The 25,148-nt window shown below is 39.1% G+C and overlaps 1 protein-coding gene across 1 annotated transcript; it reads right to left on the reverse strand.

The window, feature by feature from the left end:
* Positions 1-17,200: 17,200 nt before the first annotated feature.
* Positions 17,201-19,847, reverse strand: LOC145086163 (glutamate decarboxylase-like). Its single transcript, XM_079023908.1, has 5 exons — positions 19,665-19,847; positions 19,022-19,427; positions 18,418-18,886; positions 18,222-18,274; positions 17,201-17,816 (listed from the first exon to the last, which is right to left on the reverse strand). The coding sequence occupies exons 1-5, from the start codon at positions 19,748-19,750 to the stop codon at positions 17,349-17,351; spliced, it is 1,482 nt and encodes a 493-aa protein (XP_078880034.1). The 5' UTR covers positions 19,751-19,847; the 3' UTR covers positions 17,201-17,348.
* Positions 19,848-25,148: the final 5,301 nt, after the last annotated feature.

Below are 25,148 nucleotides of genomic sequence, written 5' to 3' on the forward strand. Positions count from 1 at the left end.
AGTAAATGTGATTATACTTACAAGATTAAGTGTAATTATGAATTGATTGAAAAGGTTTAAATCAATAGCAAAACGAATAAGAAGAATCAAGTAGGCAGAAAGATAAAAGTTTCTCCATTCTAAGAAGAAGGGAGAGTAGCTTTTATGCTTTATGATAGGACTTAATGATTAAGAACCATATCTCAATTGATCCTCTAAGTGAGTCTTAGTACAATTGTATGTATAAGAAGAGGAATCAAGAATTGAAGAAATGGTTAAATCAAGAAGTCAATCATACTTCGCTTCAAAACAAGTCTTAGAGTTAAGATTGTGACATTGAGTGGAAAAGTATTAAGAAGGTTTATAACATTCATCAAATGTGGAAAGTTGTGATGTCTTGGATAAGACAAAGACCAACTATGACCAATTTATGAAGAGTTTTGATAAAAGCTACACTAACTCTTGAATATTTGTTTGTCAAGAAATGTTTTGACAAGAGAATCTTATATGTCAAGGAGTCAGTGGGAGTCTTAGTTGTCTTGAAAGGTTTCAAGAACAAATCAAATAAACCTTATCGATCATCACTAGCACACGAGTTAAGGTTTACAACCTATCGTGTTGACATTATTTTGTTTCTGTGCCAATCCAATCGAGTTAATTATGCATGTGAGTCCTATGAGTTCTCATTTGAACGCATAAAAGGCAAGGCACCTTAATCAATGAAAGGTACATTGATAGGAAAGGGTGAGGTGCTTAACTACTTGGAAGAAGTGGTGAGCAGCTGTGCTACCATAAGGCAAGAAATCGAGATTAAGAAAGTTCGATCCATATGAGTTTGGATTTGTCGTAAACTTTGGTTTTGACAAATTCACATGGATAGGAACAAATACACCGTTTAAATCTAAGTGTCATAAGATTTCCTCCTTCATGAAAATGATTGTGAGGAAATACTTTCACTAAGAAAGATTTTAAGAAGATAATGATTGTAAAATTGCATTCTCGAATTCGATTATGGTTACGGTATCCCTTTCCATAATTTGAATTGTGAGGTTTGGTAATTGTTTACACACACATATGAACTATCTAAGGCAAAGGTGTATAAGTTCAAGAAGCCTTGATAAAAGATTATCAAAGCATTAAGTATTAGAAACATGAACTTAAGAAATTCAATAAGCATTGTTTTTCTGAAAGTTAAGTTGTTTCTGAATACATGTCAAAGCTAGTGGGAGCATAAGTGTTATGTTTTATAATAATCATCATGATAGTGGGAGCATAAAAGTTATGATTGTATGATTATTAAGCCACGTATTGCAAGTTGGCAATATTAATTATAGAAAACAAGAGTTATACCTTGCAAAGTCGTAAGGGTTGTAAAGTTGTTTTGCTATAATTAAGGGAGAGAATATTATGCTTCATTTCAAATATAAAGGATTAGGTTGAGAATTCATTTCAAATCTAAAGGATTAGGTTGAGAAATGTTAATAAATTTAGTCAAGGGTACATAGTGTGTTCTTAAAATTTCGATTATGATTACGGCATTCCTCTTCACAATTCGAATTTTGAGAACATAGCAAATAAAACATTATGCGTCGTGTCCCATACGCTTCGGGTATAGGATCGTTTGCAAATGGTTTTATATTTGACCATTCTAAAATTTTCCAAATGTCTAGCGCATTTAGAGGGAAAAGGGACTAGAATCGGTTTTGATTAAAATAATTAAACAACTATCAAAGGACAATCCAAAGTTCGACGAGGATTGGTTGCTTGTGAGTAGTTGGAAGCATGGTATTAGATGGACCATATCGACATTATTATGAGTAGAAAAGATTCTATTAAGAATGAGTTGTCATATGGAAATTATGGAAATGTTTCCATATTGGATGGACCATATCGACATCATTACGAATAGATAAGATTCTATTAAGAATGAGTTGTCATATGGAAAATATGGAAGCGTGTCCATATTGAGAATTGGATATTGAAAATCTATGTCTGGATTAGAAACTTTTATGCAAAAGGATGTTCAAAGGAATGTACCTTGAGGAATTGTCTTGTAACAATGTCCGATAGAGGACTTTGTAATATCATTGGCAATAGTCTTTGTGACTTTGGTGCAGTGATATCACGAAACGATCATTGCATAAAATGTTAGAGTCTAGCATGATCTATAAGTAGCAAGAATTTGATATTCTTTCACTTATGGAAAAAGGATTTGGAGTTGTGAAATGAGAATGATTGGGAATGTGCTCAATTTGGTCTATTTCACAAAGTAAGAACCATAAGTAAACATTGTGTGCATGCTAGGAGCATGGGACAAGTGTAATAATTCAAGTAAGAAGTTGATTACCCGAAACGACAAATAACGAGTAATCGATATGGTGATAAATAAAAGGAGTTTTATTTATACTCAAAGGTTTGAGGCCATATGGGATTAGTATTATTCTTGTGTTTCACATTTGCATGTTTTGACTTCCAGAATAATTGAGTTTATTAAGAATAATCGAATTATTCGAACGGGCCACAGTCGTTCATATGTTGGAAGTAGATATGAATAAAGACTGTCGTGGATTGGTGTGTGGATTGTCTAAAAGAGTATTAGACATAAGCAAATGTTTGTTGCAACGTTCATGAGTGCTTATGAATATGATTTGAGCATTGGATTAAACCCACTCTCACTTGGATCACTCCATGAATTGTATCACGAGTGATTGGTGAGACGATAACATCTTATATTCTTGAAACCGAGATGTGTGAGGTGTATCTTGCAAATCGGTTGCACATTGATAATATGTAAATGCACTAGTAACTTGGTGTTATAAAACATATTATTGTGTGTGATTCGGTGAGCGAGTGCAAGCAAGCATTGTATCAAAGTTTATCCGTTCCTTTTATCCAAAGTAGGATAAAAGCGATATCTTTGGGCCCCTCGATGATTTAGTGATGACAAACGTAAATGCTCGGCCGGGCTAGGGCTAATTTGATTTGTTCAATTAGTCAGTCGTCATAAATCGGGAATCGGGATATAGTACAAAGAGAATGATTTGAAATCATATCTCATATGATATCTAGAATGGAGGAATATATGATCCCTTATCTAAGGACACGCGTATCTGATAGGATCAGAGTTGACAGCGGCTTTGGAAAGCTACAATTGCAGATCAGGATCTGAAGTCATACGCATAATAGTTATTAGACTTATCCAAGTGGGAGACTGTTGGATTAGTGTCTAAGTCCATAACTATTTTGGTATGTACTTGACCTGATGGTGCATTGTGACATCCCCATTTTCACGGCCAGAAAAGACCGATTTTGTTTATGCTTTATAAAAATCAGAGTACTTCATTTTATAAAAATGTTGCGGAATTTGTTCCCAGAAAAACATGGTAAATACGTTATTAAAACATTTTCGATGAAACGTATTTATTTCATTTTAAAACGTTTGGGATGTCATCGTTAATACAGAAACATAAGCATAAACAGAACTTACAATTATTTACACTAGTGATCTACATCTCTTTAAATCTCTCAGTGTATTGTGACTTCATATCAACACCTGTGATAAAAATAAACTGAGTGGGTCAGGTTGGGAAACCTGGTGAGCACATAGGGTTTTCAACCCACAATAATATAATTATTATTTTTAAACATCAAACAATCAACCCAATTACCCATTCCCGTTATCCTCACATTACGTCCCTAAAACATCTAACACAAGGGACCTAGTCAAAGGACTATCATTGGGATGGAGTATATCTGGTGAGCACACAGTTCACACAGTTCGAATAAACACACAGTTCGAATAAACACACAGTTCGGTTAAACACAAAGTTCGAATAAACACCTACAGGTTGCGAGCCTGTTAGTGTTCCACTGGACTGTCTAGAATAGTCCGTGGTCGTCATCTATACTCCGCTAGATGACTAGATCATCAAGAACATCTATAACGAGGCATCTCATTATTTCATTTTATCACACAGCAACTAATACATCTACCCATGTTTTACCCAACACATTTTGTAGATATAAAATACATATACAGTTTAAATCATTGAAAACATGTATAAAACGTTCATCCAGCATAGATAGCAAGTATACAGATAATATACACACACAGCACGTAATTTATATAAAATACTTCATATCTATGTGTAAGCTGAAAGTAACTATGCACTCACCTGAGAAGGTGGTGACTCGGTACTGGGACAGCACTTCGTTTACTTTAAAATAATTTCCTTTGACGAAACCTAGTATTATCACCACTAGATTTTAGTCTAATATTACCGTGACTAATTATTAGTCTTATTATTATTATTATTATTATTATTATTATTATTATTATATAAGCGTTTAAACAATACTTTCCAACTACTATGTACAGACAGGGGCCAGACATAAAACACCGGAGGGCAGGACCATTTTGGCGTATAGCACTTCTGAAATCCAACAACCCTATGCGGCCCTTTAAACCAGATTCCCCGTACCGCGAGTAGTTAAAAGATATTATAACGACACTTATATAAGTCATAATAATAGCCCAAATATTTATTATAAATTTATAATAACAATACTAATTTTAAATATAAACTATATTTAAAATAGGGTAAACATAACTTACTTTCAAGGGGATTTTAGCTAGGAGTCGGGCTCTGCAGGGGCAGAACTTCGTCGCTGAATCTTTCTAAGAAAGATTCGTGCAGCGCTTCAGCGCTCACCTTACTATACTAAAACTACAGAAAGAGAAGTCGAATCACGAGGGACCGAAATGCTCGGGGGATAAGGAGAGAAAGACTCTTGAATCAAGAGAATGGTGCAACAAATATGAGAGCCCAAGGCTCTTATTTATACTAATTGAATTTTGAAAAACTACCCTCCATAATTACTTAATGACCTTTTAGTTATATAAACAACTAAACACCCCTCTATAATACTATTTTAAATGGATTTAATGATCTTTGTACTAAACTAATGTCGAAAGAACTCAACATTAGTTTTATAATAACCGCATCGTCGATACCTTTCTAATGATATATACATATGTATATATATGTGTACGTATACATGATTTATACTTTATTTTAATACGTAAATATACTACTATAATTTGTAACTCGCTCATACGAACTCCGTTTTTGACATTATTTATATCCACGCGTAGGTGGAGACATACTCTACAACTTTCGTTTAGACTCTGTTGGTTAATTTTGACTTTATTTTTAAAGTTATATTTTTAACAGGCCAGGACATGATTGGTCCGTTAAAATCTCATAACTTCTTTATTCGATGTCCATTTTCGTCTGTATTTTTATCGTTACGCTACTAATAACGAGATCTTCGATTCTTGTTTAGGTTGTGTCGGCTAAAAATCAATCGATCTAAAATTCGAATTTCGGGCTGTACACCGCTAATCTGAAACTTCGAAAAATCATAACTTCTTCATACGAAGTCAGATTTGGGCGTTCTTTTTATCGATGTTCTTAGTTTAACATATTCTACGAATTTTGTTTAGAGCGCTAAGGCTAAATCTCTATATATCATAAATTTACTATTTACGCTTCCCGGCGCCGTGCCGGTTCCGACGCGAAACTTCGACGGGTCATAACTTCTTCGTTATAACTCGGATTTCAGCGTTCTTTATATGTACGGAAACCTTGTGACATATTCTACAAATTGGTTAAGATTATTTATTCTAAATAATCTTTTTGTCAAAAAGTCGTTTTCGACCCCTATTGCCTCTAAATTGACTAGCCCGGATCTGCGGGCGTTACATGCATGGTCCTTTTGGGTTGCCTTCACCAAAGCAACTTGATAAGATGAATTATGGAGAGAAAGGATTAAATATGATTTATTAATATATTATGAGAATAATATATTAAAGGAGAAATCATATTGTTTAAATTAATATTACTCAATAGTTAATTGGTAATTACTTTTGTGACTAAAAGAAATTAATTAAACTTAAGGGACTGGAATTGTAATTATGAGATAATTGCAATTTGGGCCATGGATTGCCTTGTATTAAGGGATGGACGAATTCTATGGGAAACCCATATGGAAATCGTCCAAGGCCTTAATTAAATGAGTCCATGGGTTGCTTGGGGCTTAAGCATCCAAATTAGGGTTTCCTTGTTAGATAACCCTAATAGCCTTACTATATATAAGACCCTTATGACCCAAAAATGTGGAGAAGACTTCTCTAGGGTTTGTAGATGTTTTTGGGCAGCCTCCATCCTCTCTCCTCTTCTTCCTCTTGCTTATGGTGTTTGTGAACCATTAGAGGAGTGACAATTTTGACTCTATGCTTTCTAAAGTCAATACAAGGAGGAATTGGATTGTTATTGCTACATAACAATCAAGGTAATATCTTAAACCTATTCTTATGTTAATATGATTACTTGAATGCTAGAATTAGGGCTTATAGTCTTGGATAACTTGCATGTACAATAGAGAAACCTAGATCCAAGCATTAGGGTTTGTATGAGCACATAAGATGTCTTATAACCAAAACCCATCACAAACTTATAGAGAAAATGACAGAACTGGTCCCTCCCATTCCAATCTCTTCAAACAAACTCCCATAATTACCATTTAAACCATGGCTCCTTAAAATCCTTTTAACTTTGATATAATATTTTACCAAATGGCCCTTCCATGACAATTTCTTTTCAGCTAAGGTCCATAACTTAGGTCTTGTTTGTTTTTTTCCTGCAGATCTTCGTGACCTCTTTTGTCTTCGCCACGCAGACAGCGCACACACGTTAAGGCCTACAGAGTGTTTGTTTTTTAGAAGCCCGTAGATGTAATAAGGTCTGCATGCTGTCTTCCCCAAGCAGACTTGTGCTTGTGTCTGTGCGACCTCTACAGAGTGATATTAAAAAAAACACGTTGTCTTTCACAAATATCATCCAGACCATCGACTCCTACAAAACACACGCCTTTCTTTTTGTAACATCCCAAAAATACAGTCTGAAAATTTCGTTTTAAATTAGTAATAAAACCATATTCATCAAACTTCATATAAGAATCATAAAGAGTGTATCTCAAAATATCTTAACAACTGTCAAATATATCAAAGTATAAACATCCCAGGCTGAACAAATGGTGTGTGGACTGCAACCTCTCCGAGCTCCTCTTTTGAAAACTGAGTACCAGAAACCAAAACTGAAAACCGTAAGCACGAAGCTTAGTCAGCTCCCCAAACTACCACATACCATACAACATATAAAGCACATACTGGGCCTTGCCCACTACATCGGACCAAAGTCCGGAACTACATCGAGCCGAAGCCCGGACTAACTGGGACCATGTCCCCTGCATCGGACCGAAGTCCGGAAACTGCATCGGGCCGAAGCCCGGACTAACTGGGGCCTTGCCTCCTGCATCAGACGGAAATCCGGAAACTGACTAGGACCTTGTCCCCTGCATCGGACCGAAGTCCGGACTAACTGCATCGGACCGAAGTCTGGAACTAACTGAACAAAGCATAACATGAACATATCAACTAACATGGACACACATATACTGCATACTGCATCGGGCCGTGACCCGGAACACATAACACATAAATCCTGTCTGAGCCACGAAGACATCAAACATACTAACTACTGCATTGGACCGAAGTCCGGAAACTATTGCTAGCTAATCGTGCCGACATTGTGGCCGTAGACCCGTTCCTACTGTAAGGAAACTCACCTGAACTGCTGAGCTCTACCGATAATCCTCTGGCTGCTAATCGACAATCCTCTGAGCCGCTGCTCCTCCAGCTCTCCGAGCTACCAATATCTATATGACACTTAGTCTGACAGTCCTCTAAAAGTCAACTAAGTCAACTCTGGTCAAAGTCAAAGTCCTGGTCACAGTCAACCTTCCGGGTTGACCCTACTCGCCGAGTCAGCCTACTGACTTGCCGAGTTCATAAGCTCATAAACCCCTTCATTCACGACTCGACTCGCCGAGTCAGCCCCTGACTCGCCGAGTCTATCGATTTCCGAGTCCTGACCTGACCAACTCACCGAGTCCTCACTCAACTCACTGATCCGAGTCTTAACTCGAAGGGGTTGGGGTTTCGCGACTTGACTCGCCGAGTCCAAGAACAAACTCGTCGAGTCCGAGGCAATCTTCAACAGACTCGCCGAGTTGTTCGTCCAGCTCGTCGAGTTCATCTCCATCTTCATACTACTCGCCGAGTCCACTCAAAGGACTCGCCGATTCTATTCAGTCCTTCATATATTCAGAGGCTTTTGAGTCATGCATGGACTCCAAACTGTAGATCCACTCTTCTAAAGCCTATTCCTTACGTAAAATGGCAAACTTTACGTGTAGCTAAGGAGATCTAGGCTCAAAACACTATAAACTAGGGTTTGAGACAAAGGGGATTAACAATCAACCCATAGACTGATGCTTTATGATTCTCTAGGCCAAGATACACATAGATCTGACGTAGCAACTTCAGATCTGGGCTTCTAACTCGAAATGGTTCATAAACTTGTCGTAAAAGCCCTAAATCTCATGAGAAAGGTTGATCTATATGCAAAAGAGGGAAGGTAGTGAATCATTACCTTCAAATGTTCTGGAAGACCTCACAAACTCTGGATCTACTGCCAATCCTTGAATCCCCAATGGGTGCCTTCTTCCTTCTTCCTTCAAATCACCCAAAATGGCAAGAAAGCTCGAATGAGCAACAATGGAGGCTTAGGGTTTCTGGTTCTGGACTATAGGGGCCGCAAATGAGCCCTAGGGAAGAGAATAAGATGCTTAAATAGGGTACCAACTCCCGAAATTAGGGTTTCCCAACCCAGACCAGACTCGCCGAGTCCACTTTCCGACTCGCCGAGTCGGTCACTTACTTTACACCCGGATCCCGCTCCGACTCGCCGAGTTCCTTCCTAGACTCGCCGAGTCAACCCTCTTTAACTTAGGGTTTCTCCTTTCCTTTATTGACCTTTCAGATTTCGGGTGTTACAACTCTCCCCCACTTAACTAAACTTCGTCCTCGAAGTTCTCTATGGTCAACTGACCTACAATACGCCTCAACACCCTCCCTGGTGACTTTAACCCTTTTGTCCATCACTCCAGCCACTCACAGTGCTGGTCACTACTAATGGTACATACTGAATTCTTCCCTTTTCCGTAATTTCCTTAGCGTTACTTCCTCCGACTGAAAATTTTGTTGCCCCTTATTCGCCTACCGGATGCACTGAGACTACCCTGGTCTAACTAATCCGCTGATATCTGGGTTACCGGACTCCCACCGGTCACTACACTCCATCGCAATCTCCTAGTCGCTCCCAGCGACTCCTGGAGATACTTCGACTATCTATAACTGTTCTATCCATTCTTCCATCCATACTGAATCGATGCTGCTGGAACTAGCCTGTTTATCTCTCATTTGACTACTCAATTTCCAAAAAAAACTTGAGTCTCCCTTCCTGAAAGAGAGGCTACCTGCCTAATTACCCTCGCAGATCACTTATACTTGGCAGAAGACTTAACTGATCCTGCTGAGAGGGACTTGCCATTTCCAATTCAACCAACTATACCGCCCTCACTTGCATTCCAACACAAATACTAATATTGTCCATAACTCTGAAACTATCCGAACACTGAACTGCCTGCAACACTGAACTGCCTGATACACTAAACTGCCTGAAACACTGAACTGCCTGAAACAATGAACTGCATGAAACACTGAACTGCATGAAACACTGAGCATGCCTATATGACTGCTTCCCAAAATACCTCAAGACCTTCCTGGTCTCCAATCATTCGTCGGTTATCTGCAACACCGAGTTCCAACTCAACTGTGGAGTCAAAGGACTCCTCACTTAGTCGCTCCCACGACTTCTGAACGAAATCTTTCTCTGGAACTAGTTATCCAGTCACTATGGCTCTAATAACCTCCCGATCCACCGGTCAGGTCCCAACGTCACATCCTGCATCATCAATTCCACGACTAATAACATGACGGCTCCCAGACTAACGGTAGCCCTTAACATACACGAACCCAACGGTCCACTGCTATCCTGATCTCATAACTGAGGTGACGATCCGACTGTCGAATCGCCGACTTAACCATAACTGACTCATTTGAGAAATCCGAAATCTGACTCGTGGATTCCCATATCTTCACTGCTGCACCCGAACTGGTGGGTACTACTGTTTCCCCTGCGTCCAAACAACGGGCTCATGCTATCTACTAACCTGACGAATGCTACGGCTACATCCGTAGACTTACAACACTATACTACTATCTGTCTGCTAGTGAATGTTATGGCTACCCCGACATACTTACAACACTACACTACTGTCTGACTGCTAGTGAATGCTACGGCTACACCCGCAGACTTACAACACTACTACTACTATCTGACTGCTAGTGAATGCTACAGCTACCCCCGCAGACTTACAACACTACACTACTATCTGACTGCTAGTGAATGCTACAGCTACCCCCGCAGACTTACAACACTACACTACTATCTGACTGCTAGTGAATGCTACGGCTACACCCGCAGACTTACAACACTACTACTAATATCTGACTGCTAGTGAATGCTACGGCTACCCCCGCAGACTTACATCACTTCCCTCACTAACTTGCTGATGGGGAATGTTGCGGCTATTCCGCAGTCCTGCTACACTCTCCATTCTGACTCTACACCGCCTACTAATCTGAAAGCATCCCATGCCGGACCTTCACTACATCTGCATCTTGACTTACTCGAATCCTGTCAGCGATCCTCCAACCTAGTTTTTCCTAACCAGCTATTGTCTAACGTGATTACTATGGTCATCCTGTAGCCTCGCTACACTTCCCGTATTGTCTACCTGCTGGTGAATGCTACGGCTGTCCCGTAGTCTTACATCCTAACTAATATCACATCCTGCCGAGAAAATCTTCAACCTGGTTTCCCAAACCAATCATCTACTGATCGCTATTACACGCACTTAATACTGGGGAGTTTCCCAACTCCCAACTCACGCGTTTCTCAATCCGATCAGCCACTCAGACTACTATCCTGCTCAACAAAGTTGCGAACTCATCCCAGCTTCATACTTTCTTCCATTCCTGACTATACGAGGGTTCCTCCTCCACTTCGATTCAACTAGCTCCTTACAGTTCACTGTCTGGAAAGGATTCCTGATCCTTCTTACAGTTCACTGCTCCTGCTAGAACCACGCTTACCCTTTCTAGTGTTTTCAACACCAGCTAATCCAAAAGATCACCCAACTTCTAAAAAAATTCCGAATAAATCTCTCCGGTAATAACCCGTTAGACCTAGGAAGCTCCGAATCTCAATTGGAGACCTCGGAATCTCCCACTGCATCATGGCCTCTAACTTGGCCGGATCGACTAGAATATTCTTCTGATTGACAAGGTGCCCAAGAAATTGCACCCCGCATAACCAGAACTCACAATTAGAGAACCTTGCGAAAATTCCCTCCCTCGTTAAAGTCTCTAGCACCTCCCTCAGGTGCTTCTCATGTTGCTCCTTAGTCTTGGAATAAACCAAGATGACGCTGTACTTCCCAATCCCGCAATCTGGGGGATTGCTCTATCACTATTCGCTAATGCTTCTCGGTATGCAATTGGCATATGACATCACTTAAAAATACAATTCAGACACAAAATGAGGATAACTCAGGGCTACACTTACTCAAACCTCTGGAACGAAGGCTCCCTTGTGCAGTTTCTCGCAAGTGCTGCATCGAATCTGGTCCTGCTGGTCCCTCGAAAGCTAATCTGAAATTTACGGTCTCCTCCCGAGACCCCTCATTATAAGCAACTGATTTGGTTCCCTCTTACCAATGTGCTCCAAGTCCATATCCCGAACTCAAGCTCTAGAATTCATATCATTCAGGGTCTTGCACTCCGAGACACTCACGATCTCCACGCTATCATTCTACAATATGTTCTGATAACTTACCTTCTTAAATTCCTCATCTGCTGCATACTGTGGTACCATATAAGCTCTTTCCTGAGACTTAGCAGTGATCTCTGCCACAGTCTCAGTCTTCTGGTGGAGATCTAACAACCATTGTGCCAACTGCTGCGCCTCAATCTCCTGGGCACACTCTGCCCAAAATCTGGTCTAAAAGTCATCCCATGAACTAGCATTAACCGCATCACACAACTCACTACCGACCTCTTCCTATCAATCTCGTGCTCTATACCTCAGGAGACAAGAAGTAAGTCAGATCTTGTCTCCTTTCGAGACAATGTCTGATACGCAAAGCGTTGGTGACATCCGCTAACCATCTACTGCTAACAATGGGGTCCCTAACCCCCATGACAATCTGAAGCCTCACAAACTCTGAATTCCCGAAACATCAACGTACGGGTCTCTATCATGACTGCTATCTCAGTGCAGAATGCACTCGGCCTCTCATCACAAATCTCTATAATGCCCTCCTTGATCACACTGAGGATCATAGGAGTCTGGCCAATGATATTGCACAAAATTCTCAGATGAAATGAACTCTCTCATCTGATCATCAATCTGCCCGGCTCCAGAGTCCGAGCCTGATCCCCTATCGACACCAGAACTACCACCTGGTCTACCACATAGCGTCACTATACTCGAAAACATGCCATCACTAACATTACAATACTCATCCAATCTCGAGGGATCTCACACACTACAAGTTCCGTGGATTCATCTCAGCCTTCCTTGATTCGAGTACGGATCCTCTGCTTTCAGTAGTACGGGCCCATACTACCTTCCACGTCTATCCGTACTTTCCTCAAGTACTGCCTCGACTCCACCAAGTAACTTCTACTACTACTGATCTCTGCTACTCTCATCCTAGGCTTGCCCTAGGGAAATCTCTGACTCCACCCAAACAGTCCTTAGCTGCTGAAGGCCTCCTCGTAATGCCAATTAGCCACCATCTGAATACCATCACATGCAATGAGGCTCGGATAATCCTTCGAGTAAAAGACTCGTCCCTACAACGGTTAGACTCAAACGAGAGTTGCGCAGTAGGGCCAAATCCAGCACTCTGAGATTATTCAACCCTAATCACATGTGATGTGACGTATTCACCTAATGGCTAACTCCCATCACTCAGAGTCCCACAAAGCACAAAGCAAGCAACATTCGGATAAAGGAAACATACTCAGGCAAAACTATTCTCATGACAAGAAACTGTACTAGCATACAATGCTAAGCTCATACTATCAGGCATAACCTACACAGGTTATCCTACTACTGTCTACTCAATACTAGCATGAAATTCTTATCAAGCTGAAACACATAAAGCAGGCACATAAGGCATCCTCCTAGATCCTTAGTCCTATACTAGCATGCTGTTCTACTGAAACTGAAACTGAAACTGGAACTAAAACTGAAACTGAAACTAATGATCATAAACTTGTATGGGTAATTTGGGAGTACTTAGTTGAGCTCGGCTGATTGCATGCACCACACCCTTTTCTCTTTTCAAAATTCTTTTCGCTTTTTCTAAAACTCTTTTCTTTATACTTTTTCTAAAATTGTTTTCTTTTCTCAAAATTCTTTTGTAACCATGGTTTTTCTCTTGAAAACTTTATACCTCTTCCTTAGTTTGAGTTCAGACACACTCGGGAGTGCACCCGAATCCCTCAAACCAAGGCTCTGATACCAACTTGTAACATCCCAAAAATACAGTTTGAAAATTTCGTTTTAAATTAGTAATAAAACCATATTCATCAAACGTCATATAAGAATCATAAAGAGACTATCTCAAAATATCTTAACAACTGTCAAATATATCAAAGTATAAACATCCCAGGCTGAACAAATGGTGTGTGCATTGCAACCTCTCCGAGCTCCTCTTTTGAAAACTGAGTACCTAAAACCAAAACTGAAAACCGTAAGCACGAAGCTTAGTGAGCTTCCCCAAACTACCACATACCATACAACATATAAAGCACATACTGGGCCTTGCCCACTGCATCGGACCAAAGTCTGGAACTACATCGGGCCGAAGCCCGGACTAACTGGGACCATGTACCCTGCATCGGACCGAAGTCCGGAAACTGCATCGGGCTGAAGCCCGGACTAACTGGGACCATGTCCCCTGCATCGGACCAAAGTTCGGAAACTGCATCGGGCTGAAGCCCGGACTAACTGGGACCATGTCCCCTGCATCGGACCGAAGTCCGGAAACTGCATCGGGTCGAAGCCCAGACTAACTGGGGCCTTGCCCCTGCATCGGACCGAAATCTGGAAACTGACTGGGACCTTGTCTCCTGCATCGGACTGAAGTCCGGACTAACTACATCGGACCGAAGTCCGGAACTAACTGAACAAAGCATAACATGAACATATCAACTAACATGGACACACATATACTGCATACTGCATCGGGCCGTGACCCGGAACACATAACACATAAATCCTGTCTGAGCTACGAAGACATCAAACATACTAACTACTGCATCGGACCGAAGTCCGGAAACTATTGCTAGCTAATCGGGCCGGCATTGTGGCCGTAGACCTGTTCCTACTGGAAGGAAACTCACCTGAACTGCTGAGCTTTGCCGATAATCCTCTGGCTGCTAATCGACAATCCTCTGAGCCGCTGCTCCTCCAGCTCTCCGAGCTACCAATATCAATATGACACTTAGTCTGACAGTCCTCTAAAAGTCAACTAAGTCAACTCTGGTCAAAGCCAAAGTCCTGGTCACAGTCAACCTTCCGGGTTGACCCTACTCGCCGAGTTCATAAGCTCAGAAACCCCTTCATTCGCGACTCGACTCGCCGAGTCAGCCCCTGACTCGCCGAGTCTACCGATTTCCGAGTCCTGACTTGACCAACTCACTGAGTCCCCACTCAACTCACTGATCCGAGTCTTAACTCGAAGGGGTTGGGGTTTCGCGACTTGACTCGCCGAGTCCAAGAACAAACTCGTCGAGTCCGAGGCAATCTTCAACAGACTCGCCGAGTTGTTCGTCCAGCTCGTCGAGTTCATCTCCATCTTCATACTACTCGCCGAGTCCACTCAAAGGAATCGCCGATTCTATTCAGTCCTTCATATATTCAGAGGCTTTTGAGTCATGCATGGACTCCAAACTGTAGATCCACTCTTCTAAAGCCTATTCCTTACGTAAAGTGGCAAACTTTACGTGTAGCTAAGGAGATCTAGGCTCAAAACACTATAAACTAGGGTTTGAGACAAAGGGGATTAACAATCAACCCATAGACTGATGCTTTATGATTCTCTAGGCCAAGATACACATAGATCTGACGTAGCAACTTCAGATCTGGGCTTCTAACTCGAAATGGTTCATAAACTTGTCGTAAAAGCCCTAAATCTCATGAGAAAGGTTGATCTATATGCAAAAGAGGGAAGGTAGTGAATCATTACCTTCAAATGTTCTGGAAGACCTCACAAACTCTGGATCTACTGCCAATCCTTGAATCCCCAATGGGTGCCTTCTTCCTTCTTCCTTCAAATCACCCAAAATGGCAAGAAAGCTCGAATGAGCAACAATGGAGGCTTAGGGTTTCTGGTTCTGGACTATAGGGGCCGCAAATGAGCCCTAGGGAAGAGAATAAGATGCTTAAATAGGGTACCAACTCCCGAAATTAGGGTTTCCCAACCCAGACCAGACTCGCCGAGTCCACTTGCCGACTTGCTGAGTCGGTCACTTACTTTACACCCGGATCCCGCTCCGACTCGCCGAGTTCCTTCCTAGACTCGCCGAGTCAACCCTCTTTAACTTAGGGTTTCTCCTTTCCTTTCTTGACCTTTCAGATTTCGGGTGTTACACTTTTCCTCCCCCGTCGACTCCATCTCTTGCACCTTCTTCACAGTCGTCGGCATCACCTTCCTTGCCGTCGTCGTCTGCGTAAGAACTTCCTTCTGCCGTCGTGACCTGCGTCTCACCCAACGTCAACAACCATAAGCGACCTCTCCCCAATACAACCACCATCGGTCAGATTCATCTTCTTCTTCACAAGTATGAAATATTCTCTGAAATCGGTTATTTTCTAGGTTTAATTTCTGAAATCAGATTCATTTCCAAGGTTTAATTTCTAAAATTGGTGACCACTGGTTTGATTTTTTCTAGAATTGGCAACCCACTGGTTTAATTTTTGAAATAATTGATATCATCAACTGTCTTTCACATTTGTTTATGGAAAAACAGGATAATTGATTCATTGTATTACTAGAATTTTCAATCAGGTTATATATTAACATGACAATCATAAGTTTTTTCAATCAAATTAGGGTTGTAGTCAACTCTTTCAATACATAAAGCATGTGAATCGAGGTTGTTGTGTAATTTGGGCTAAATACTTCAAACAGTGAATTAAAAACATCTGATTCATTTACAATACAATATCAAGTCTGGTAATCATGTAAACATATTGTAAATTTTATAAAAATTCAGTTATGTATTTGTTGTAGAGGCTGATGGTGCCATTGCTAACGAGGGAGGAGCTGCGGTGAAGCAAGAGATTGCTTTGATGGATATTTGAGGAATGGAGGTGTTTTTGTTTTAAAATGTGATAATTTAGATGATTATTTCTTATATGAATTTTTACTTGTTTTTGAGTGTCTAATTCAATGATGAAGTTCTTTTTAAAGTTTAATTATATTTTAGATATGGAAGTGTGTTCTTATTCACAAACACATATTGTAGATTTAAAATAAAGTATGTTACTATGCTTTTAGGAGTGAAAGTATGTTTCTAGAAACTAGAATTACTGAAAACATTTTTTAAGTTTAAAAAATTAGTTTTTTTTTAACTTTCTTTTTTATATAGCCTGCAGACTTAAAAAAAAACAATATTTTTCTTGCAGACTGCAGATGTATAGTCTACCTCTTCTTCTGCAGATGTCTGCAGTTGTGGTCCGCAAACTGCAGACATTTTAACTTTTAAAAAACAAACATCGCCTTACTCTTTAGTCTCTACTTCCATAAATCCTTACATATTAAATCCAAATAATACCAAACACCCCTTGCCTTATAAAAATCTTTACAAATTGAGTCCCAAAGTTACACTTTAACCCCTGGAGATTCAAATCTTGTCATTTGGTTTCCCGAAATCAACTCACAGCTAAATACTTAAATTGATTTTGAGAAACCATTTATTTGTTTGAATACTTAAAACTAGAACTAGGAACTAATAATTCATGATTTTGACAATCGATATATTTTTTTAAAATCATATATATGATAATTATGAAATTGATAGTCATTTTTAAAAAAATATAACTTATGAACATATGGATTTAAAAGATTATTATTCATATTTAGACGTTTTATTTATTCTAGAAAACAAAAAACAACCTCGACATCATTATAAACCTTATCCATTCCGTACTTGATATGAAAAAAAACCCTTAGTTTGTGTGATATAGAAAAACAAACCAAACCGGCTAACAAACACTACTTGTTTTCTTGCCATGAATGAACCTCCTCAAATACTTGGCTATTCCTCGTTCCATAGGCCTCAAGCCATGTTCAACATGTTCAACGGTCCCACCATCGCGTGCACCACTCGTGTTAGCCGTGAATCGTACACCTTCAAGCTCGTGAACCACTTTGATAATATCTGCAATGAGTCTATCCGCTAGGCTATGGCTAAAGTCCTCACGAATCACGACTCGAAGAACAGAAATATGTTGTGCGTCTGGTGGCATGGTGTAAGCGGGAACAATCCATCCAAATCGTCTTAGAGACTCGGATATATTAAACACGGTGTACTTTGAACTGTCTTTAAGAGAAAAAGCTAGTAATGGGACCCCGATGTCTTTGGATATTATATTAAACTTTCCCATCTTTTCTAACCCTTCTTTGAGTACCATTGTGTTTTCGTGACAATTTGTCATGATATCCTTGTAACCCTAGTGAATCAAATCGAGAAAAATCGACGAGTTTGTTTCAAGTCAAAGTGAACTTCATGAACGTGTAAATTGTAAACATTTTATCACAAATGGTTAAATGCAAGAAATAGCAACGTAATATCGTTTACTTGGTTATTATAGTATCTCACTTTCATTTCTTTTTATTATAATATTATACTTTAAAAAATCTACAAACACTAATACCATGTTATCCAAATACAAAGCAATTTGTCAATGCCTAGACTTTTCAAAGTACAATCTAAGAGGAAAAAATTATAAGTTCAATGTTGTAGTTATGTAGTTTTTTTTATTTTATTTTTATAAAAGCTTAAGCATGTTGCTATTTCTTGCATCTAGCTCTATTGCTCCAAGATTTAGCAAAATAACATATACTCAAACCATTACCTCAAACCCAAGACGAATAAATTGGTAGTATTGTGCAATTATTTGGCTTGACCCTATCCATGTCCACAAAACAAACAAATTAATTCCCTTAAGAGACTCTATATGACTATATGTGTATAACATATTCATAAATGGACCTATAAAATGTGTTTGATTGGTGAAGCAATGATATAAGGTTGTAGCAAACACATTTTACCTTTGGAGAAATTGAGAGTAAAGGTCGGCTGATCCGATCCCAAATAGTTTATATGAAACACAAGCTCATCCGGCAAATCATCTTTCGTCCTCCACACAACCCAACCAACACCAGCATACACGAGCCCATACTTATGTCCACTAACATTAACACTCTTCACAAGTGGCAATCTAAAATCCCATTCAAGATTAGGGTAAAGAAAAGGAGCAACAAACCCTCCACTCGCTGCATCAACGTGAATCGGGGTTTCCCATCCTGTTTCTTCGTTTTTCTTCATTAGAAGGTCGTTCAGAAGCTTCACATCTTCGAACTCTCCGTTCATGGTGGATCCGAGAATTGTAGCAACACAGATCGTGTTTTCATCCACCATTTCTACAGCTTTTTCAGGGTCCATCACGTAATACCCTTCTTTCAATTTCACCTCTTTCAATTCCACCTCGAAGTACCTCGCGAATTTCTCCCAACAGACCTATGGAACACGACCACAGACAATGATTACATGCAAATAAACAAAAGTAACGTTGATATTTCTTGCTTTTATCCTAGTATATATATATATATATATATATATATATATATATATATATATATGTCGTAACCAAACCTGCACATTAGATCCAGTGACAATGTTCGGATTCTCGCAACTCTTTCCTTGTGATTTCCGCTTGGCTTGCCACTTTCTTTTGAAAGCAAGACCTGCAAGCATTATCGCCTCTGATGATCCAACGGTTCCTACACCAACAGCAGCATCGTCTTCTCCAATGGGAGCATGGAAGAGATGCGCTATCATGTTCACACATCGATTCTGAAGTTCAGTTGTGACAGGGTACTCATCCATGTCAACGTAGTTTTTATTGAGAGATGACATGATAAGCTTATCGCACTCTGGCTCCATCCATGTCGTCACAAATGACGCCAGGTTTAATCTCGGGTTTCCATCGAGCATCAACTCATCGCTTATTATTTGGTATGCTGCATCCTTTGGTATAGATTGATCAGCCATCTTAAACCTGCTAACAATTAAGTTATTAATAACATAATTATCATTGTTTAGTTCGCTGATTCTGTTAGCAATTCGATTGATAGCAATAGCGATATGGAAATATTATGAGAATTAATAGGCTGGTCAAAATCGGTCAACATGGAATTGACATGAAAATCTTCCGATCGGTTTTAAAAAGACGAATTTGAGCTTTGAAAATCGAGTCATGGCGTCTACAGAAAATGAAATTAGGAGACGAAGGTACCTTGGAAGAGATGTACGGACATATCTGGAAGCGAAAGTGGAGTGGAGGTTCTGATCGGAGTCGGCGATTGTAGTGCTGATCACCATTTCTCCCTGCCGTCGATTGGTTGTTTCCGGTCACCGTCGACTTCGCCGGTAAGTTTTACAACTTTGAACTGCGTTTCATTCACTCTATAAGATTCTTTGTCTAAGCATCTATTTATCGACTCTCAAAAGTGACACGTAAACTTGCATTAACTTTTATATATATGTACTTTACCTTATTACCTTATAAACATAAACATAATATATTTTGTCATTTTCTTGACTCATTTGCATGCTAAAAATATGTAAATAATAAAACACGATATTCCTGTTAGAAGATTTATCATGGAGAATTATGTCTGAATTCACAATTTTAAGTATAAATAAATTGATTAAATCAGTAACATAAAATTTTGTGAGCTTTTTCTAAAATGAAAAATAAAATGGTGAGACTTGAATCTAATGTTTTTGGGTTTTTATCTTTTTATTACATAACGAATAAAAACACAAATTATTATTCATGTACATCATATATAGATGCTGACCTTTTTTATGCTTGTAACTACGGAATGAATGTACAATTTGATACATATCATTACACTATTAAATTAAAGATTAAAGTTAATTAAATTAAATTAAATTAAAGTATATAATAAACATAGAACAAAAATACTACGTGGCATCAACACAAGAGCTTGAGTCCTTTGGTGCATCCACGTGTAACCTTTGGCGTACAGTTTTATGACCTCCGTTCATAAATTTTGGTCTGAATGCATGTGTCGTGTTTGACTAAGATAGCATTGAGATTGAGGTGACCAAGTTTTGACAAGTTTTCACTCTGGTGAAAAATGTTAGATAATCGATGGAAAAAATTAAAATAACAGCAGATGTATAAATGATGTTATGATCATGGTTAGACATGATTTTTTTTAATAAATAAATTGGTCTTATTATGATATAACTAACTGGCAAGATGGAATTTCGAGTCTTTAAACATTATTATATCTGAATTTTATAACACTAGATCTATTGCTCTTTTTGGCGCAAAGGTCAAATGATTGGCAACTATATGGTTAAATAATGTTTTTACTCCTATTCTTGTGTTCATAAGGGTTATGCTCGATCCAAAACATTATAAATGTATTGTAATCAAAGTATTTCCCCATCATCTTCTCATTAATGTCGATATAGAGAAAATGCATACAAGAAATATGGGCCGGATCCAATCCATGGAGGACAAGGACTGGAATACAACACGTAAATAATATATTAACAGCCTTCGTGATATAACGGGAGGTCTATTACGGACGTTTTAGACGGAATGTAAAATCGAGAGACGAGTTGAGTCTTTTGGTGAAAATGTATGCATGTGGAGATGATGAGGGAACGTGCAACATACGAACATTGCCTATGATGACATTGTCTCGAACAAAATGAATATCAATTTCAATATGTTTGGTTTTTTGATGCTGTCGCGCTTTGTTTGACAAATAAACAACATTAACGTTATAACAATAGACAATGGTGGTTTTGACAAGTGGTTGGCGCAATTCACAAAGTAGATTATGTTTTCTTAGCTAAATATACTAAATTATATAACTTTAAATAAAGTTTTACATAGATATAATGAGTAAACGAGTAACAAGCTGTTTCCCCATCATCTTCTCATTAATGTCGATAGGGGTTATGCTCGATCCAAAACATTATAAATGTATTGTAATCAAAGTATTTCCCCATCATCTTCTCATTAATGTCGATATAGAGAAAATGCATACAAGAAATATGGGCCGGATCCAATCCATGGAGGACAAGGACTGGAATACAACACGTAAATAATATATTAACAGCCTTCGTGATATAACGGGAGGTCTATTACGGACGTTTTAGACGGAATGTAAAATCGAGAGACGAGTTGAGTCTTTTGGTGAAAATGTATGCATGTGGAGATGATGAAGGAACGTGCAACATACGAACATTGCCTATGATGACATTGTCTCGAACAAAATGAATATCAATTTCAATATGTTTGGTTTTTTTGATGCTGACGCGCTTTGTTTGACAAATAAACAACATTAACGTTATAACAATAGACAATGGTGGTTTTGACAAGTGGTTGGTGCAATTCACAAAGTAGATTATGTTTTCTTAGCTAAATATACTAAATTATATAACTTTAAATAAAGTTTTACATAGATATAATGAGTAAACGAGTAACAAGCTGTGTCACAACCCCTTTCAGTGACCAAATGTGACCAAAGGCAAAAGTACCTTACAATTAGAGATCCTACTACATGGTCTAAGGCATTCTTCCAAGAGGGAAGAGATTGTGATGCAATGGAGAATGGGGTCAGTGAGAGTTTCAATTATGCTATTAGGCATGCTAGAAGGAGACATATCATCACTATGCTAGAGAAGATTAGGTTATTTGTGATGGAAATGATATACACTCAAAGAGTTGAAGGAATGGAATGAGATTTAGATATATGTCCAACTATTTGGAAGCATATAGAATAGAAGGAATGGAATAGGATTTGGATATATGTCCAACTATTTGGAAGCATATAGAACAGTTGAAGGTTAAATAGAGGTAAGGGTTTTAGTTTAATATGCATATGTTAATTATGGAGATGTGTTTTTTTTTTTTTTTTTGCCTTAAACAGATTGTGGGGAGTTACTGCTTGTGGTTATCAAAAGTATATTGTTAGATTCAATGATGTTGCATATGGAGTGGATTTAATTGCAAAGAAGTGTGCCTGTAGAATATGACAACTTACAGGGATACCATGCTTACATGGAGTGACTGCAATCTCTTACCTAAATCAGGATGCAAAGAGAGATGTATCCCAATCCTACACTATAGAGGCTTACCTAAGATGCTACAAATATAGCATTAATCCTCTCAATGGTAGTGATATGTGACCAGATGTTCCCTACCACAAGCCTTTGTCTCCCAAAAGAAAAAGATATATGGTAGGCCATATGTAACATCCCAAAATTGAGACCCATTTTTTTTTGTTTAATTATATTACTTATAAGTTTACGGAAACATCATTTCAAAACATCAAAAGATCACAAGTCTCAAAACCATAACATCAAATAGTAAAATATCAGAGTACAATCTCAGGGTTCTCAAAGCGGAAACCATATGTGTGCGATGCGCTGCTACCAAGAACGACTCGCCGAGTCCCTTCTTGTCCAAAACTATTCAGTCGATTTCAGTGGGTCTTAATGCATCCCAATCATAGATCTGGCCTCCTAGGGCCCCTTTTATACGTAAAGTCCCAAACTTGACATCCATGCATGGGGCTTTTGGCTCAAAAAGCCATAAAAAATCTACAAGATGCATAGGGTGCATATGGCAACAAAATTGACACCTTTATGCCATATGGACCCCCAATAGTTCCAGATCTGAAGTGCAACACCCAAGAAATGCTCAATGCAGAAATACCGTGTTCGTTGGTGATGGAAACTCGCAACGAACACTCCAACTCTCCAAGAGTCATGTCAAAGCTCCTACTAAAAGACCGAAACACAAAATATTGACTCACATCTGTGTCAAAAAGCACAAGAGCAGGCAAGGAGTTCACTAAGAAGGTACCTAGCAGAATCATAATCATAAGCATGCAATAAAATAACTTGATAGAATAATAAATGAAAACATACCAGTAACGATGTCTGACGCTGCCCTGGCCTCCTCTGTTGTGAGTTGGAAAGCATGAACTCGATCCCTCGGGGGCTCCGCCCTACCCTGGCATCCACTTGTGATCCTCAAAGTAGTCGAAGCCGGTGTTTGCGTTGGTCTCGAAGTAGGCAAGGGACAGTTGGCCTTCACATGGCCAATCTGATCACAGTGATAACAAATCCGAGTGCTTGGTACTGGGCCTGCTGACGACAATCCCTAACAATGTGGCCCTTCCTGCCACATTTTTGGCATCCAGAAGCAAACCGACAAACACCCTCATGAACCTTGTCGTATTTCCCACAAGTGTGGCCCCTCGGACCTCCAGATTATGAATCGTTGGGCTTGAATCACTTTGTTGCAGGCTAGGACTAAATCAGAGCCTAGCGCTCCTCCTTCGCATAGGTCTCTATCTCAATCTCTCACCTCCTCTCGACATCCTGAAGCTCGGCGAGGGTACTGTAACGTTGGGTGGACAAAGATTGCCAAATTTCAGTTTGAGCATGCTCAAGTATCGTGTTATCTGGGCCTGCTCTAATGCAGCAAACTTGAGACAGAATAAGGCCTTCTTGGTAAACATCTTGGTAATCTCCATCATAGTCTCCTTCGTCTGTCTCAAATCTAGGTACTCCTGAGGAAATCTCTCCCTCTCCACCAGGGGAACATACCTCGTTCAAAACACCTCCGAGAAATACTGTCAAGTAACAACAACCCTCTTGGTAAACATCGTGTACTTAGATACTTAAAGGCCTTACCATGCCAAGGCATTCTTCTCTCCCAGGTAGGGGAACTTGTTTTAACCATTTATTGTGACTGTGACTAGTTAGGATGTTCCCTTACGATACGTTAGCATACAAGTTATTTTCTCTTACTAGGCGAGACTCCCATCTCCTGGAAAACCAAGAAACACTATGTTGTCTCGCGATCTTCAACCAAAGCCGAATACAGGGCTATGGCTTCCACGACCAGTGAAGGTATTTGGGTTCATTGGTTGTCTAGCGAACTACATGTTGACATTTCCTTGGCCACGCCTTTATTCTGTGATAACGAAGCTGCTAATTATATAGCTAACAATCTGGTTTTTCATGAGAGAAATAAGCATGTAGAGACTGTTATTTTGTTCAAGAACATTGAATCCAAACAGATTATTCCCTTATATATCAACAACAAGATGTAAATAGAAGACTTATTAACAAAGGGGCTAACAACACAACAACTTCAATTTCTTTTGGGCAAGATTAGCATTGCAAATTTGCATGCTTCATCTTGAGGGGGAATATAGGATCTCATATTTTATTAGCATTGCAAATTTTCGTTCCCGTTTGATCCCGTTGACATCCCTAGTCGTAGCATCCTTATTTATTTTCCTTTGTATTTTTGTTTGGAGTATCAATAAAAACTTATGTTTTCTTCCTCTCGTAAAATCCATCAAACCACAGCCTAATTAATATCATTTGGCCCACTTTGGCTGAGAGGGGACCATGTAACAATTTCAAACATTGATCCGGATAAGATACGATTATATTTCCAAATGCCAAATATTTTTTTATAACTATTTACATAAGGTATAAAATGTTAATGACCAGGGCCGGTCCATTGGTTTTCTATACCCAGGACGAGATGATTAAATGATGCCCTTATATTTGTATCGACGATATTTATATAACATAAATTTAATTAATCATATGTACAATAAATTTTCTATATAATTAAACTCTATCAGTTTACATTTACATCCTTCTAAATACAATGCTGATAAATTTTCATAAATTAAGAATATGC

This window comes from Lactuca serriola, chromosome 2 (assembly GCF_051521515.1).
Source record: "Lactuca serriola cultivar US96UC23 chromosome 2, Lser_US96UC23_V15, whole genome shotgun sequence".
Classification (NCBI taxonomy): domain Eukaryota; kingdom Viridiplantae; phylum Streptophyta; class Magnoliopsida; order Asterales; family Asteraceae; genus Lactuca; species Lactuca serriola.